We start from the raw sequence: 18,632 nt of genomic DNA, 5'->3' as shown, positions 1-18,632 counted from the left end.
TCATGCCGATATTTTTGCCCATCTACACTAGTTCCATTTGCCCGAATTAGATCCATATCCTTCGTACCTTGCCTATTTAAATGCTTGTCTAAAATGCCTCTCAGATGGAGTGCCCTCATGTTTCTGTTACCCCAGCCAAGGGTAAAAGATACTGACTATGTAACCTACCTATGCCTCTTATAATTTTATATACTTTTATCAGGTGAATCCTGATCTTTCACGCCAGGGAAAACAAACCCAGCCTATCTAATCTCTCACCATAACTAAAGCCTTCCAGACCAAGCAATATCGCAGTGAATCTCTTCGTACAGTCCTCACTGCAACCGTGCCCTTCCTTCAGAGTGGAGACCAGAACTGAACACAATACTTCATGTGGGGTCCAACCTGTCTTTTGTAAAGTTGCAACATAATGTTCCCATTTTTCAATTCTACACCTCAACCTATGAACACTTGTATGCCATATGCCTTCTTCACCACCCTATCTACCTGTCTTATCACCTTCAGAGAACAATATTCTTTGGCCCCAAAGTCCCTCCATTCATTAACATTCCTGTATGTGTCCTACCCTTATTTGGCTTCCCAAGATGCATCACCTCATACTAGTCAGGATGAAATCCTATACCTGGATTTCCCACCTCCATCTGTATCCTGCTGTAGCCTTAGGCAACCGTCTTCGTTATTCACAACACTATCACCTTTCATAACATTCACGTACTTACTAAACTTAGCTCCTACATTCACATCTAAGTCGTTAAAATATATCACAAGCAACAAGGGTCCCATCACTGATCCTTGAATGTATACCACTAGTCACAAACTTCCAGTCAGAAAAACATCCTTCCATTACTGCCCTCTGGGTCCTATAACCAAGCCAGTTTTGGATTCCTTTAGTCAGCTGACATTGGATCCAACATGCCCAACCTTCTGGACCAACCTACCATTGTCAAGTGCCTTGCTAAAGTTCATGTAGGCTCTGCCTTCATCAGTCTTCCCAGTTACCTCCTCAAAGCATCAAGTTCAAGTTTAATGGTCGCTCAGCCATACATGAATACAGCAAAATGAAACAGCGCTGCTCTGGGAACAAGGTACAAAACACAGTACCAACAGTCACACATCGCATAAGGGAGATTTAGCACATATAAGACACAAGATATCAGTAAAATGCACTCATGCAAGAAAAATTAACCCAAAACCCTGAGTCCAAGAATGTTGCCGCAGTCTACAGACAAACACAACACAGCTTGCCTCTTGCCAAGCGAATACTGGAGGGTGGGTTGGCAATGACTCCAGGTTGGACACCGGTGGAGTGCACCAACTCCGACGGCTCCCTCGTGGACAGCATTGAACAGGTGTCACTGCAGCTTGAGGCCTAGTCCTCACTACGACTGAGGCTACACAGCTCCCAAGCTGTCCACCAATAAACCAGTGAATGGACTTGCAGCATTCCACATTGAGAATCTCCAACAGGGTCTTGCAATAACAAAGGAAGCGACTAAGACAATCTCTCACTGTTAGACTGCACACTGCCTTCGCACACAGACTCTTCCAGGCAGCGCACCATTGGCAGCGAGTCCAGTTTCTTTAGTTTCTCTGCCAGCGAGCAACTCGCTGATGGGGTAGACCTGCAGTACTTTAAGTTCTTAATGCCTAGCCAAAAAAAAGTCAAATTAGAGCAACTGGACTTCCCCTGCACAAAACCATGCTGATAATCCCTGATAAGTCCCTGCCTTTCCATACATAAGTTATATTGATTAAAATTTTCTACACTAAATTTCCCTGCACTGAAGCAAGGCTCACTGGACTGGAATTACTGGGCTTATAGCTGCTCCCCTTCTTAAATTAAGGAACAACATTAGCTATGCTTTGGTCTTCTATCAACTCACCTATAGCTATAAAAGATCTCTTGTCAGGAACCCAACTATGTCCTCCTTTGATTTCATCCCTTATGCATCTTATCTAAAATCTCCTTTCTCTTAATACTGAACTGCTCCGGATTAACTAGGTATCCTTCCTTGAGCTCACTATGTTCCACATCGTTCTCATTGAAGAATGCAAATCAGTAGCATTCATTTAGAATCTCATTCTTGGCAATAGAGGAACCTGTTTGCTGATAAATGCCTCAGCTGATTCCACAAAGATACCACCTTTTGTAAAAGAACGCTGGCCCTCGAGTTCCTGTGAAGTCTTTTCCCTCCCACCTTATCCAAATTCAGCTCCATTTGTCATTCCTTGGCCCCTTACTCAGCTGATCAAGATAACCTTCTTCATCATCCACTATACCACGTACTATACTGTCATCTACAAACTTCCAAACCACACCTCGTACATTCTTAGTTGAACTGTTGATACAAGATGACAAACAGCAGTGGGCCCACCACCGAGACTTGAGGTTCGTCACTAACCATGGGCCTTCAGTTCAAGAAACAACTTTCCATCACCACCCTCTACATTAACCCATCAAGTCATTTTGCAGCCAATTAGTTAGAGCTCCCTGGACAGCCTACCATGTGGAATATTGTCAAAGGTCTTATTGAAGTCCATAGAAACCTGTTCCTGCCCTCATAAACTTTTGTGGTCACTTCATCAAAAACCCCAATCAAGTTTGTGAGACGTGATCTCCCATATACAAAGCTATGCTGACTACTCCAAATACACTGCTGTCTTCCTAGATGTAGGTACGTATCCCATAAACATGGGTAAGATATACGTACTAGTTCCAGTTACTATCTTGTCACCTACACCGTTAGCAAGACCACATATCATTTCTCACTAAGATGGAATAACCAAAGTGAGGGGAAATTTTTCGACAGAAAGCGATAAATGGTGATAGACAACCTTGTCAGTAACATTGGAAAAACTGTTGGCCCAGAAACTTCAGTTCTCTGGGAATCTGGAAGCTCCTCCAATTTAGCAACTTACACATCACATCAGACTTGTTTTTACTATCCAGGTTTCAGTGCAATCTGAATATCCTACTCCAAAACTTATGTTCAAATGTAAAAATAGTTTATTTACCCACATATTGCACTGTGAAACTGAAGTTTACAATTGACAATTTCAGCTTTTATTATCAGACTTAATCTGCTCATGAGGAAGCTAGTATTCCAGCCAGCCAAATTAAGTTAATATAGAAACATAGAAAACCTGCAGCATAATACAGGCCCTTCGGCCCACAGTTGTGCCGAACATGTCCCTACCTTAGAAATTACCAGGCTTACCCATAGCCCTCTATTTTTCTAAGCTCCATGTACCTATCCAAAAGTCTCTTAAAAGACCCTATCGTATCCGTCTCCACCACCGTTGCCAGCAGCCCATTCCACGCACTCACCATTCTCTGCGTAAAAAACTTACCCCTGACATCTCCTCTGTACCTACTCCCCAGCACCTTAAACCTGTGCCCTCTTGTGGCAACCATTTCAGCCCTGGGAAAAAGCCTCTGACTATCCACACGATCAATGCCTCTCATCATCTTATACACCTCTATAAGGACATCTCTCATCCTCCGTCGCTCCAAGGAGAAAAGGCCAAGTTCACTCAACCTGTTTTGATAAGGTATGCTCCCCAATCCAGGCAACATCCTTGTAAATCTCCTCTGCACCCTTCCTATGGCTTCCACATCCTTCCTATAGTGAGGTGACCAGAACTAAGCACAGTACTCCAAGTGGGGTCTGACCAGGGTCCTATATAGCTGCAACATTACCTCTTAGCTCCTAAATTCAATTCCACGATTGATGAAGGTTCTTAACCACAGAGTCAACCCGTGCAGCTGCTTTGAGCGTCCTATGGACTCGGACCCCAAGGTCCCTCTGATCCTCCAAACTGCCATATCTTGCTGACAGTTCTTATCTTAGAAATATTTCATTATCTATACTGCATACAATGGCAAGGAATGTATTGTCTGCATTACCTGATTAATTTATTGAGGGACTTCCAGAATTACTCAACAAATGAAACTGTTACTTTATACCCATGAATAATTTTTAGCTGCAAGTATAATTTGATTTTGGAAATTTCTTGCTTTCTTGGAATTATGTTTCTGTCCTACAGTACTAAGCTCTCTGCTCCAATTCTGCATTCCCCGTGCATCCTCAGTAACCATTGTTCTGCCTTCAACAGCTTGGCCCCGAAGTCTTAAATAAACTCTCAACATCTTTCTGCATCCTTCAATATGCTCCTTAAAACCCGCATTTGTGGTTCTTCCACTTCCATTCTGTTTGGCTCAGAATCAAATCCTGCTCAATAACACTTGCATTTCCTATATTAAATTTGTTATACAAATGCAAGTTCTTATTGTCACAGTAAAAATTACATGCAAGGATGTTCTTCAAAATGCTTTCAATTCTTACCAGAGATTAGATGAAGGTAATACTAGATTGCATAACATCCACACAGAATGCAACGTGAGGAAAGTTCATACAAACTGGTTCAAATTCTTCACATTATTAAATAACTCTGTCCTCTCCTCAGATAAAATAGTATACAGTCAATTTGGAATAATTCTTCAAGTAAGTATTATTCAAATTGGAGCTAAATATATTTGTCTCAAAGATATACTCTTTATACTGGAAAATCTATCCATGCTAACAGATTTCTTCCAGCATCTTGGGTTCTTCATCTTTGCACCAGGCTCTTACATAGAAAACTGTATAAGACATCTAAATATATTACATCTATAAGTTCCACTATATCATTCTTCTTGTTACATCCTCAAAGAATTCATGCAAATTTGTCAATCCTAATCTACCTTTCATAAAACCATGTTGGTTTGACACTAAACTTTTCTTAAAATGGGCAGTGATTTCCTCTTTAATTATGACACTAGCATCTTGCTACAATGACTTTTAAACTATCAGCATTATAGCTCTCCATCACATAAGCCATGGGAGCAGAATTAGGCCATTCCACCCATTAAGTCTGCTCCACCATTCTATCATGGCTGATTCATTATCCTTCCCAACCCCTTTCTCCAGCTTCCTCCCTGTAACCTTTGACACTCCTACTAATCAAGAACCTATCAACCTTCACTTTAAATATATCCAGTGATTTGGTCTCCACAGCTGTCTGTGGCAATGAATTCCACAAAATCACCATCTTCTGGCTAAAGAAATTCCTCCTTATCTCTGTTCTAAAGGAACATCCTTGTACTCTGAGACTGTGCCCTCTGGTCCTAAATTCCCACTACAGGAAACATACGCTAAACATCAATATTCCATAGGTTTCAATGAGATCCCCACACATTCTTTTAAACTCCAGTGAGTACAGGCCCAGAGCATCAAATGCTCCTCATACATTAACTCTTTCATTCTAGGGATCAATCTCATGAACCTCCTCTGGACCAGCTCCAATGCCAGCACATCCTTTCTTAGATAAGAGGCCCAAAACCGCTCAAAATGCTCCAAGTATAGTCTGACCAATGCCTTATAAAGCCTCAGCATTACATCATTCCTTTTATATCCTAGACCTCTCAAAATGAATGCTAACATTGTATTTGCTTTCCTTTCTACTGACTCAACCTACAAGTTAACCTTTAGGTCTACCCTCCTTTTTGAACAAGGGACCCATATAGGCTATTTTCTAATTTTCCAGTATCCCCTCAAAATTTAGCAAATTTTGAAAGTTTTAACCAATGGTCCACTGTTCTTTGTAGCCACTTCCTTTAAGACCTTTTGTCTAGCTATCAAGTATCAGTGATATATTGGCTTTCAGTCCTGTGAGTTTCTCTAATATTTTATTACTTGTGATTGAGAATTTTAAAGTTCCTCTCTGTTATTTGAAATTAGCCTATTTCAGTCTGCAGCGCAGACTGAATAAAAATTTAAAGATCAAAACATACAGTGAGATGTGCCATTCGCATCATTGACAAACACAGCCCAGAGAAAACTCACACAGTCACAGGGAGAATCTATAAACTCCTTACAGCAGAACACCTATCACTGGCACTATAAGGTGTTACACTAACTGTGCTGCTCCAAATTGATTATTCACATGTGCCACATCTTTGCTTAGCTATTAATTCACCACGTTTTGTCTCAAGTGATCCCACACCAACTTTAGCGGTCTTCTTCCTATTTATATATCCAAAGAACTATAACTATTTTGATATAACATTCAACTTTTCTCTCAAAACTAATTTTTGCCATTCTTATAAACTTCTTAGCATTTAGCTTTAGTAAGATATATTTATTCTTATATTACTCTTTTACTCTTATACCAATCATCTTGCAATAACGTGCAAAATACCCTTTACCTTCATAAATGTTTGTTCTAGCTGCACACTAGTTTTCAATGCCAAGTGCGCAAAAATGTTTCATGCCCTTTGAACATTAGCATCCAACAATTCTCGTTCTTTAAAAATACACAGCATTTCTGCTTTTCTTCCACCAAAGGGGACAACTTCACATTTTCAAAGTTCAAAGTAAGATTAATATCAAAGTACATATATGTTACCATATACAACTCCGAAATTCATTTTCTTGTGGCCATTCAAGTAACTACAAAGAAATACAATAAAATCAATAAAAGACTACATCCAACAAGACAATCAAGCAACGTACAAAAGACAACAAACTGTGCAAATACAAAAAAGAAACAATAATAAAGAAAGAAAGATCTTTTTTCAAACAAATAAGCAAAAATATCGAGAGCATGAGTTATAGAATCCTTGAAAGTGAATCGATATGTTGTGGATTCAGTTCAGTTTGAGTGCAGTTATCCCCATTGGTTCAACAGCCTGATGGTTTAGGGATAATAACTGTCCCTGAATCTGGTGGTGTGGGTCTTGCGGCCCCTGTACCTCTTTCCTACTGGCAGCAGAGAGGAGAGAATGGCCTTGATGATAGATTGTACTTTCCTGCGACAGCGCTCAATACTGGGGAGGGCTTTACCCATGATGGACTGAGCTGTATCCACTACTTTTTGCAGGTTTTTAAGTTCAAGAGCATTGGTGTTTCCACATCAGTCCTTGGTGTACCAAGTCAATACACAAACAATCAATGTTCCCTCTAATTTGTAATGACCAGTGTGCACAAAAATCTTGTGCTGTGCAATTTTTTGCCCAGTGGCAACAACATGTGTGCACTGAATTTAATATATAGATGTATTCATTTTAACAGCTAGCAAAATACTGTCAATAAGAACTTTGATCTCTCCTGGGTTTGATTATTTTCATTCTCATTCAGTTGCACTCACACAAAACATACGTGCCAGGCCTGTAGTGGGTAATGAAGGATTTTCTCGTCGAAGCATCTGTACACCGTCCATAGTGATTTGCTTGCTAAATGATGCTTTAAAAAAGTCAAGTTTCCAAATATCACTCCACTTCTTCCCACTTGCAAATTCTCCAGCAACTTTTGCATCGTGACGATATAAGCAGGTAATACCAGTTTCTGTATTGTACATAAATATTTCTCATAGTTGCACGCTCTTGACCTCATGAGCTTTCAGTGGAGCAGTTGCTACTGTTTCATTAAGCCATTCCGCTTTAAATGAGCTAGCAGTTCCTTTGCGTTCACGCCCTTTGCTTCTTTGGAATTTGGCACAGTGAATCAATAATTTCTTCAATAAAAACAGTATAAATAAGCCAGTTCTAAAATCTGCAGGCACATCATCACAAACTCTACATTGTCAACACCATCTGCATCAGAAGCCAGAAAGGGAAATGTGATTGTGTACAATCATGAAATATAATTAACATGCCAATGAGGTACAGGGTGACAACTTTTTGTGTGCAGTTTAAATTCCTTTGTGCGCTAGTAGCAAAAGATGTATGTGCTTGCACACACACACATCTTAGAGGGATCATTGCTCTCCACTGCACATCTATGGACGTTTGCCAGAGTCTGAGATGACTTGCTAAATCTTCACATCAAGTTCTGAGAAAGTTGAGGTGCTGCCATGCTTTCTTTGTAATGGCACTTACGTGTTGGACACATGACAGATCCTCTGAAATGATAACAAGGAATTTAAAGAATCTGACCCCCTGATCTGGACTGGCTTATGGACCTCTGGTTTCCTCCTCTCAGCCACTTGGTCTTGCTGTCATTGAGTAAGAGGCTGTCATGGCACCACTCAGCCAGATTTCCCAATCTCTCTCCTATATACTGATTTGTCACCACCTTTGATTTGGCCAACGGCAGCGGTGTCATCTGCAAATTTAAATATGGCTTTGGAGCTGTGTATTAGCCTCACAGTCATAAGTATAAAGCAAGTAGAGCAGCTGGTCTAAGCACACAGCCTTGATGTGTACCTGTGCTGATGATAATTGTGGAGGAGATCTTGTTGCCAATCTGGACTGACTGGGGTCTGCAAGAAAATTGAGGATACAGTTGCACAAGGAGGTAGTGAGGCCTATATCTTTAAGCATTGATTAGTTCAAAGGGAATGATAGTATTTATTGAATGCCAGGCTGTAGTCAGTGAAGATCATCCTGGCGTATACATCTTCACTGTCTAGATGTTCCAGCATTGAGTGAAGAACCAATGAAATGGCATCTGCTGTTGACTTGTTGTGACGATAGGCAAATTGGAGCGGACCCAAGTCACTTCTCAGGGAGGAGTTGATATATTTCATCACCAACCTCCCAAAGCATTCCATTGTGGTGACTGTAAATGCTACTGGACAATAGCATTGAGGCTGGTTACCACATTCTTATTAGGCACTGGTATAATTGAAGCCTACTTAAAACAAGCTGGTACTTCAGATTGCTGAAGTGTGAGGTGAAAGATATCCTGAAGGATATTCTAACGCAACCTCAGAAAATGATCATCGGGAAAATGATCACAGGGTCATCGGGAGCTATGGGCACTTGTGAAGGTGCCTCCATGATTTGTCAGTCAAAGTGAGCATAAAAGCCATTGAGCTCATCTGGGAGCAAAACTTCGTTGTCACCTATGTCACTTGGTTTCAGTTTGTAGGAAGAAGTAGCATTCAAGGTCAGCTATAGTGTCGAATATCCAAGTTTGGTCCGGAATCATTATTTCGCATGTGAGATGGCTTTCAAGAAGACGTACCTGGACCTCTTGTATTTGAACTTAGTTGCCAGACCAGTACCCCATTGATCTGGCCCCCAGTGCATTTCATTTGCAATCATGCTGCCCACTCATGAGCTTTCTGTATCCTCTTGAAATCGCTTTCCATCCTCTATTGATGTTTTCATGCAGTTTTGTGGTGTTAAATGGAATCAGAACAGTTAGGCACTTATTGGTCTGTGTAGACATGGTGTGCCAAAGGACCTGTTTCTGTACTATTTGACTCAATGATCACCCAGTTCTACATCATCAGATACTATGTTTATCAGTTTTATTGACCTCTATTATAACTTATTTTAAAATGCTGATTACATTTACTTCCACATTTGCACAGGACTCTGTTTCTACAGTGTTTGTGGGTGTATTTTTCAATAATTCATCTTCTGTGAAAGACACAATTTTTAAAAATTACTCTTCTTTCACTTTCTTCTTCCCAAATACAAATGATTCCATCTCCATCTTCTAGAGACCCATGCTCATGCTAATCTAGTCATGTTCACACAACTACAGAACTCTTGCAGCTGACTTTGTTTCTGCTTTATTCTGGAACAATTCCAAAGCTCAGACTTGCTGCTCCTTCTGAGAACTTTGCAATTATTTATGGTTGGACCACTTTTCATGGTGTGTCTTTATAGCTTAAAGGAATGTATATTTGTTGTAAATCATATACTTTAAAAGTAAACCATTACTTACTCACTGTCGTAGCTTTTAATGTAGTTCTTCCAATCTACCACAGCCAATTCATTCATTCTGTCAAATTGAATTACATCACTTTTTAACTTAATATTAAATTCTACGATATCTGGGTCATTCTTTCCTTGAAGCCTTTTTACAACAAGATTATTAATTAAGTACCTCTAGTTGCACAGTGATCGATTTAAATTTCCTAAGTTAATACCTCAATGTATTGATCCGGAAATCAATTTGATATGTATTTGAGGATTTTATTCCTCTACACCGTTAATTATATAGAAATTTCTAATCTGAGGCAGTTAACTGAAAGACAGCAAGCTGTTTCCACCAGCAAAACATGAACATAGAAACATAGAAAATAGGTGCAGGAGTAGGCCATTCGGCCCTTTGAGCCTGCACTGTCATTCAGTATGATCATGGCTGATCATCCAACTCAGAACTCTGTACCTGCCTTCTCTTCACACCCCCTGATCCCTTTAGCCACAAGGACCATATCTAACTCCCTCTTAAATATAGCCAATGAACTGGCCTCAACTCTTTCCTGTGGCAGAGAATTCCACAGATTCACCACTCTCTGTTTGAAGAAGTTTTTCCTAATCTCGGTCCTAAAAGGCTTCCCCTTTATCCTCAAACTGTGACCCTTGTTCTGGACTTCCCCAACATCGGGAACAATCTTCCTGCATCTAGCCTGTCCAATCCCTTTAGGATTTTATACATTTCAATAAGATCCCCCCTCAATCTTCTAAATTCCAGAGAGTATAAGCCTAGTCGATCCAGTCTTTCATCATATGACAGTCCTGCCATCCCAGGAATCAATCTGGTGAACCTTCTTTGTACTCCCTCTATGGAAAGAATGTCTTTCCTCAGATTAGGGGACCAAAACTGCACATAATACTCCAGGTGTGGTCTCACCAAGGCCTTGTACAACTGCAGTAGTACCTCCCTGCTCCTGTACTCGAATCCTCTTGCTATGAATGCCAGCATACCATTCGCCTTTTTCACCGCCTGCTGTACCTGCATGCCCACTTTCAATGACTGGTGTAAAATGACACCCAGGTCTCGTTGCACCTCCCCTTTTCCTAATCGGCCACCATTCAGATAATAATCTGTTTTCCTGTTTTTGCCACCAAAGTGGACAACCTCACAATAATGGAATTTACACAAATACCTTTCATTTTTGCTTTGCAATGTCACCATTTAAAAACTGATCATTCATTTGCTTTCCTTCATTGAGTGTTTTATTATTATTTCAGCAGAGATCAGTGGTAATTCTATTTAGGTAAAACACTACGGCATTAACACTTTCCATTTTATCAGACTGCTAAAGAAAAAATATTCTCTCTGTATTATATAATTGCAGTGGAACCAAACATTGTAGCTCTAAAGATTATTTCACAAATAATAAATTGCTTGTCTGTTCTAGACTACTCCCTCAGTTCTCAAAATAACAGGAATAACACTATGTTTGCAAATTTGATTAAATGGTAACTAAATTCCACATCCCAGACATTATTTATTAAATGACTGAGAACTGTGAACAATGTAAATATATCCCATCACTCTATATTTCTTTTGATAATCTTGTTTCTTCATTCACCTCCCTGACTCTCTCCTCTTCTCTTCTGTTAGGCATTCTATCCACCCTTGAGTATTCTTTTTAGGAGTAATCATATTTCCACTGTGGGTCTCAATGATAAATTACAACAAGACATTCTACTGCACATAACACTCAGTCACGCCTTACATCATCCTCACCCAAAGTTAACGTCAAAGTAATTTAAAACAGAGATTGAGGACAACAACCCTGATTGATTTTCATCTTACTGCGACACAGGCTCAGAACAAACACCTCGGCACAGGTTAAATACTGATATTCTGGAACTAAATGGGCTATTTTCACAGCAGGCTATCACAAAGGCTACTAATAGTGATTTGTACCATCCATGACTATTTGCAAGGAAGAAAGTATCAGGACAGATCTTCATCTTGTGATAGCAGAAAAGATCTCTCCATGGCAAATGGTGCAGGAAATCAGAATATTATTTCCTTTTCCTGACATAGAAAGACTGACTTCTATTTTATAGTGCACCATTCACCATCGCAAATCTCAAAGTGCTCTGCAAAGCACATAAGGCAGTCATTTTGCACACAATCATTACAAGATTATTTTTCTGAATGTCTGAGACCCTATCATAATACGAGACAACATCATTTTAAGGCGATTGGAGGAAAGTACAGGGGAGATGTCCGGGTAAGTTTTTTTTACACTGAACATCCTGTCAGGGGTGGTGGTAGAAGTAGATACATTAAGCACATTTAAGAAACTCTTAGATGGGCACATGGATGATAGCAAAATGGAGGCCTATGTAGGATGGAAAGGTTAGATTGATCTTGGAGTAGGTTAAAAATCTAGCACAACATCATGGTCTGAAGGACCTGTACTGTACAGTTCTATGTTGCATAACTCTAAAAGCTCAATTGTCACCCGCTCTGAGTTTGTTTGATACAGCACAAAAAAAACTAGAGCTCATCGTGTCACTTTCCTGCATAGTCCAAGTCCCCACCATACCAGGAACCGAATGCAGAATCATAGAATTTTACAGCACACATAAGAGTCATTCAGTTCATTTTGCATCTTTAAAAACCCTGTTCAATCCATCCTCCAGTTACTCTTTCTTAACACTTCAAGTTACCCATCATCAAAAACAAGTCTAATTGCTTTTTGGAAGTTACTGTAGAGTCCCAGTTCATCAATCTTCTTGGTAGTGCACTCTATATCATAACAGCCCTCTGTGTGGAAAAACCTTTTCCTGATTTTCACTCTATTTCGTTTTAAATTGATGACCTCTGGTTATCAATCCACCACCATGAAGTAACAATTTGGCCTCTATGGTCTGTCAAAGTCCCTCATGATTCTGAATACATTTATTTAGCTCTGCAGTTATCTCTGTCCCACAGAGAACACTTCTAGTTTCTCTGATCGTATCTGAATTCATTCCATCTCAGTACTACTTGAAAAAAACTCTAATACCAATACCCTCTCTCCAATACTTTAACAAAGTGTAGTACCCAGAAATGGATTCAATGCTCAAGGGTGAGGTCAACTTTGTGAATGGTAAAGTTTTAATATTACTTTCAGGCTTTCGTGTTCAATGTCCCACTTACAAAGCCAAAATCCGCAAACGGCTTTTTCCACTTCCTTATCAACACCCCTGCCAGCTTGTCTTTAATGAGTTCAGTTCCTCACATTTCAGCACACGACAGCCCAAACAAGATAGTAATGTTTAGATTATTTCGTTTCTCCAAAGGTCCATCATTTCACATATGTACATTAAGTTACACCTACCACATGGGGTCTGTGTCACCATCTCTGTCTGAAACCTGCTACTATGTACTATATTGTCAAATGCTGCATCGCCTGCAAATTGATAAAATGAATATCTAATTTAAAATAGGTGCTTATATTTTATAAACACTTCACTTTTTAGTACTTCGCTGAAATGACTTGTAAGAATCCACATATATATATATGATTACCACAAACTGTATACATTGACATTCAGCAACCTCTCAAAAAAAACTTTTGGACTTCTAGAGAATGAGTGAACTTTGCTAAATTTATACCATCCTTTAATAACCATTATTTTCTATATAACATTTAATTTTGTCCTTAACAATAGTCCCTGGTAGTTTACCATCATTGGAATGAGATCAAGGGGCTGTCATTTCAAGCTTCCTACTTTTCTGGTCTTTTATGGTAAGTAGTTTTTGTAATCTTCAGAAAACATACAACAAGTTAGAAGTACGGATATGGAATAAAATTGTAAATAAATATTGGCATGTATTTATAATATAAACTGCGTTATCAAAAGTGGTTTAAAGTTTCCAGTGTAGTGCAGTGATTGAAGTAATGGTTAGAAGGTGATAGGGGGTGGGGGTCAGATTAACTGCCCAAAGGCAGAAACTATTAAAATGGCATGAAGTTTTTGTTTTAATAGCCCTATCGCACTTTCCAGCAGGGAGCTTTGAGAAAAGGTAGTTGGCAGGGTGGATAGGTCTGCAATGATTTTTCCTACATACTTCTTTGTCCTGGACTCAGACAAATCCTGCAGTGAAGATAGATTGCAGCCAATTACCTTTACAGCTGTCCTGACCATTTGCTGTATATTTCACATTTCATGAGAGAATGCTGCACCAAGTCAGAAGGTAATACTAGTGCCCAATTGCTGAGGGACACAAACCTCTGGAAGAGCATTGGAAATGTGGTGGCCAGTGCTATCATGTTTGCTGTTGTGTGCTGGGGCAGCAGGCTGAGGGTAGCAGACACCAACAGAATCAACAAACTCATTCGTAAGGCCAGTGATGTTGTGGGGATGGAACTGAAAAGAGGATGCTGTCTAAGTTGCATGCCATTTTGGTCAATGTCTCCCATCCACTACATAATGTACTGGGTGGGCACAGGAGTACATTCAGCCAGAGACTCATTCCACCGAGATGCAGCACAGAGCGTCATAGGAAGTCATTCCTGCCTGTGGCCATCAAACTTTACAACTCCTCCCTTGGAGGGTCAGACACCCTGAGCCAATAGGCTGGTCCTGGACTTATTTCATAATTTACTGGCATAATTTACATATTACTATTTAACTATTTCTGATTCTATTACTATTTATTATTTATGGAGCAACTGTAACGAAAACCAATTTCCCCCGGGATCAGTAAAGTATGACTATGACTATGTCTATGACTATGAAATTACCAGACAAAATTACTTAAGAGTTCATTGCCCTGATATGTCATAGCTGTCTAGCAGTCAAAATCCACTGGGAAATGCCTAAGAGGGATATCAGCTTTGAAGACCAAAGTCGTGTCATGATTTAGTTTATACGAAAGACTGTTGTATTACCTTTATATATGATTTTCCATTATCCTTCAGCATAGCTGCCCGCCAAGTCAACAAGCGAGAACTCTCCAGCGCCAGGCCCATGTCAGCCAATTTGAACTGTAAACAATATAAAATAAATGTCACCAGCATCAATTATTCAAAGATATTCCTTTGTTTTAAATCTAAAGTATTGTTCTTGTAGGTCTATAAAAGTGCACTTGAGCCCAATTGGACTGGGCTCAAGCCTGGAATTTCAGTTATGAATTATTCAATCAAATTACATGCTATTCCCCAAAGGAGCAAAGGGTCACAGTTATACACACAGAATGCTGGAAGAACTCAGCAGATCAGGCAGCATCTATGGAAAGGAGTAAACGGCTAATTGGAGGGATTTCTAACCACAGTATGAGGGAAGTGTGCATGGCGCAAATGATGCCATTAGGCTCACTGTACTTGTTCTTTGGTGGGGGAGTGCTATGTCAGTAAGAGGCTCTTTTCCAAATTCATGTAATGCTTTTAGCTTTGCATATTTATCCATGTCCATTTTGAATTATAGTACTGTACCTGCTTTCCACCTTCCCTTCAGACAACATGTTCCAAATCATAACTGGCTAAAAAAAGTGTTTCCATGTGTTACTTGTCTGGAACACATCTTCCATTTTTTTTAAAAACTCCAGTGAACCCACTGAGAGTTTTGAGCATCAAATTTCATCACGATCTCTACTGCTCTAAGAAAACCAGCTTGAGTTTTGATGACTTAATTTCGTCCCTCCTGGTGCTGAGCTTTTCTGCACCTTCACTAATATCTTTCTTATTGCAAGGGCCCCAAAATTGAATACAATAGCTTTGAGAGGGATAATAAATCAGCCATGATGAAATGACAGAGAAGACTCGATGGGCCAATGGGTCTAACTCTGTCCCTATGCTTATGGTCTTATGGCCTAATAGCCCAATTATTTTAGCCTTTTAAACAATCAGCATAATTTCCCTCTTTTTAATAAAACATGTATTAATTTAAAAATGGTCATTTTTTTTCCAGAAGGCTTCTCAATATGTCCCAACATCTTCAAATATTTGAATATAAAGACCTTCAAGTTTTTACGTTGTGTCCTTCTTAAAACTATGCCTTTCATTTTACTTTGCCTCTCCTCATACTTCCTATAAGAATAAAACACTTCATATTGCTCTGGATTAAACTTTGTCTGCAGTGTTTCAACTAAATGCATCATTCCAATATCCTTCGGAAGTTCACCATTACTTTCTTCATATTATTTTTTAAGTTTTCCAACATTTGAAAACATCGATTTTTGTACAGAAGAGCTGGTCCATTGTTGCCTGAATGGCAATCCAATCTAAGTACGCGCCACTGTTTTGAGGAAGACAAAGCTAACACCAGAAAAGTTATAAATGCAGTACATAATTGCTTCAGTTTTTACAATAGAGAACTTAAAGTAAATTCTGCAAGTAAACCTCATGCAGGGCTTACTGAACATCACATTTTGAAAACTTTCTGAACAATATTGGACAGTGAGGGAGGCAGACATTTCTGTTTCTCCAAGCTGCTACTTCCATGAAATTTTACCTCAAGAAACTCAGCATCATCAAGGACAAAGCGACCAGCTTGACTGACAACCCATCGATCACGTGACTACGGGCACATGGTAGTACCACTGGCCGCCATCTACAAGATGTATTGTGGTTACTCCCCCAGGCTACTCTGGTTGTAGCTTCCAAACCTGCAACCTCTAATACCAAGAAAAATAAGGACAGCAGGTGTATGAATCTGCACCAGGAGTAGGATCCCTCCAACTTGCACACTATCCTGATTTGGAAATTATATCGCTCCTTCATTGTCATATCTGGAATTATCTATCCAACAGCATTGTGGGAGCATCTTTACCAGAAGGCTGCCGTGGTTCAAAAAATTGGCTCACCACCAGCTTCTCAAGGGCAACTGGGGATAGGCAATAATAGCTGGATTTACCAGCAAGTTCATATAACAAACAATGAATTTGAGGAATTCAAGATATTTGGAGACCTATATATCAAACCAATAAAGTAGCTACTCCAGTAACCATTCCCTATTTACCTTCCCACACCACACCCCAAGTTGCTTATAAATAAATTCTGTGTTAATGTAATCACCTTGAGTGAATATCTGCAGTTGAATCAAAATCAGGTTTAACATCACTGGCAAATGTTGCCATCATTATCATGATGGAGGAAGGGATATGGAACACTTAACCTGCAGAAATTGCATTCGTACCACTTAGACAATTAGTGCAGTGTTATCTACAAGAGCTCCCACTATAGTATAAAAGACAAGTGAGTGACCTTCCTTGGGAAAAGTGGAGCTCAATTTACCTGTATAGCCTGGAGTTTGGAAATAGGTGAACCAAATGCCATTCTTTTCTCTGCATAGTCCACAGCACAGTCTAGGGCTGCACTTGCAATTCCGAGAGCTTGGGAGGCAATACCAATCCGACCTGCATCCAGTGTTTGCTGAAAGACAAAATGCAAAAACATCAAAACTGAAAACATTGTTACACGTTTCTGCACAAGGAACAAGATACTGTATGTTGAGCCAGAGCATAACCACCTTCATTCTCACAAACACAAGAAATTTTGTAGGTGCTGGAAATCCAGAGCACTACACACAAAATGCTGGAGCAACTCAGCAGTCAGGCAGCATCTATGGAGAGGATAAAAACAGTCGAATGTCAATTGACACCCTTCATCAGAACTGGAAAGGGAGAAGAAGCTAGAATAAGAAGCTGGGAGATGGGAAGGAGTACGGTCTGGCAGGTTATTAGTGGAACCAGGTGAGGGGGGAAGGTGGGTGGGTGGGGAAGTGAGAAACTGGGAGGTAAAAGGTGAAAAAGGTAAAGGGCTGAAGAAGAAGAAGAAATCTGATAGGAGAGGAGAGTGGACCATGGGAGAAAGAGAAGGAGGAGGGGCACCAGAGGAAGATGATGGATAGGTGAAGAGAAGGGGTAAGAGGGAGCCATAATGGGAAATGGAAAAAGAGAGAAGGAGGAAGGGGAAGAAGTTACTGGATGTTAGAGAAATGTAAGTTCATGCCATCATATTGGAGGCTACCTTGATGGAAAATGAGCTGCTGCTCCTCCAGCCTGAGGGTGGTCTCATCTTTACCATAGAGGAGACCATGGACAGACATGTTAGAATGGGAATGGGAAGTCGAATTAAAATAGGTGGGCACTGGAAAATCCAGCCTTTTATGGTAGATGGAGCAAAAGTGCTCGACAAAGTGGTCCCCCAATCCACGACTGCTCTCCCCAAGAGCCCGATGGTTGACAGGGAGTAACTATTCTTGTACTTGGTGGTGTGAATCCTGAGACACTTGTACTCCCCTGAAGGCAGCAGTGAGAAAAAAACATGACCACAGTGGTGCAACACACATAAAAGTTGCTGGTGAACGCAGCAGGCCAGGCAGCATCTCTAGGAAGAGGTACAGTCGACGTTTCGGGCCGAGACCCTTCGTCAGGACTAACTGAAGGAAGAGTTAGTAAGAGATTTGAAAGTGGGAGGGGGAGGGGGAGATCCAAAATGATAGGAGAAGACAGGACGGGGAGGGATGGAGCCAAGAGCTGGACAGGTGATTGGCAAAGGGGATACGAGAGGATCATGGGACAGGAGGCCCAAGGAGAAAGACAAGGGGGAGGGGGGGAAGCCCAGAGGATGGGCAAGGGGTATAGTGAGAGTGACAGAGGGAGAAAAAGGAGAGAGAGAAAAAGAATGTGTGTATATAAATAAATAACGGATGGGGTACGAGGGGGAGGTGGGGCATTAGCGGAAGTTAAAGAAGTCAATGTTCATGCCATCAGGTTGGAGGCTACCCAGACGGAATATAAGGTGGTGTTCCTCCAACCTGAGTGTGGCTTCATCTTGACAGTAGAGGAGGCCGTGGATAGATATGTCAGAATGGGAATGGGATGTAGAATTAAAATGTGTGGCCACTGGGAGATCCTGCTTTCTCTGGCGGACAGAGCGTAGGTGTTCAGCAAAACGAT

General features: G+C 40.4%; 1 protein-coding gene across 3 annotated transcripts in view; it reads right to left on the bottom strand.

The window, feature by feature from the left end:
- Positions 1-18,632, bottom strand: part of acads (acyl-CoA dehydrogenase short chain) — a 128,115-nt gene that overhangs the window by 27,093 nt on the left and 82,390 nt on the right. For all 3 annotated transcript variants that reach the window (XM_063034585.1, XM_063034586.1, XM_063034583.1), the window contains 2 exons: positions 16,966-17,103; positions 14,623-14,718 (listed from right to left, as the gene is read on the bottom strand). In XM_063034585.1, the coding sequence (XP_062890655.1) occupies positions 14,623-14,718; positions 16,966-17,103 (234 nt within the window). The remainder of the gene's footprint in view (positions 1-14,622; positions 14,719-16,965; positions 17,104-18,632) is intronic.

Source organism: Mobula hypostoma, chromosome 27 (genome assembly GCF_963921235.1).
Source record: "Mobula hypostoma chromosome 27, sMobHyp1.1, whole genome shotgun sequence".
Taxonomy (NCBI): domain Eukaryota; kingdom Metazoa; phylum Chordata; class Chondrichthyes; order Myliobatiformes; family Myliobatidae; genus Mobula; species Mobula hypostoma.
The sequence above is the reverse complement of the archived record's forward strand: the minus strand, read 5'-3'. Positions and strand labels throughout refer to the sequence as shown.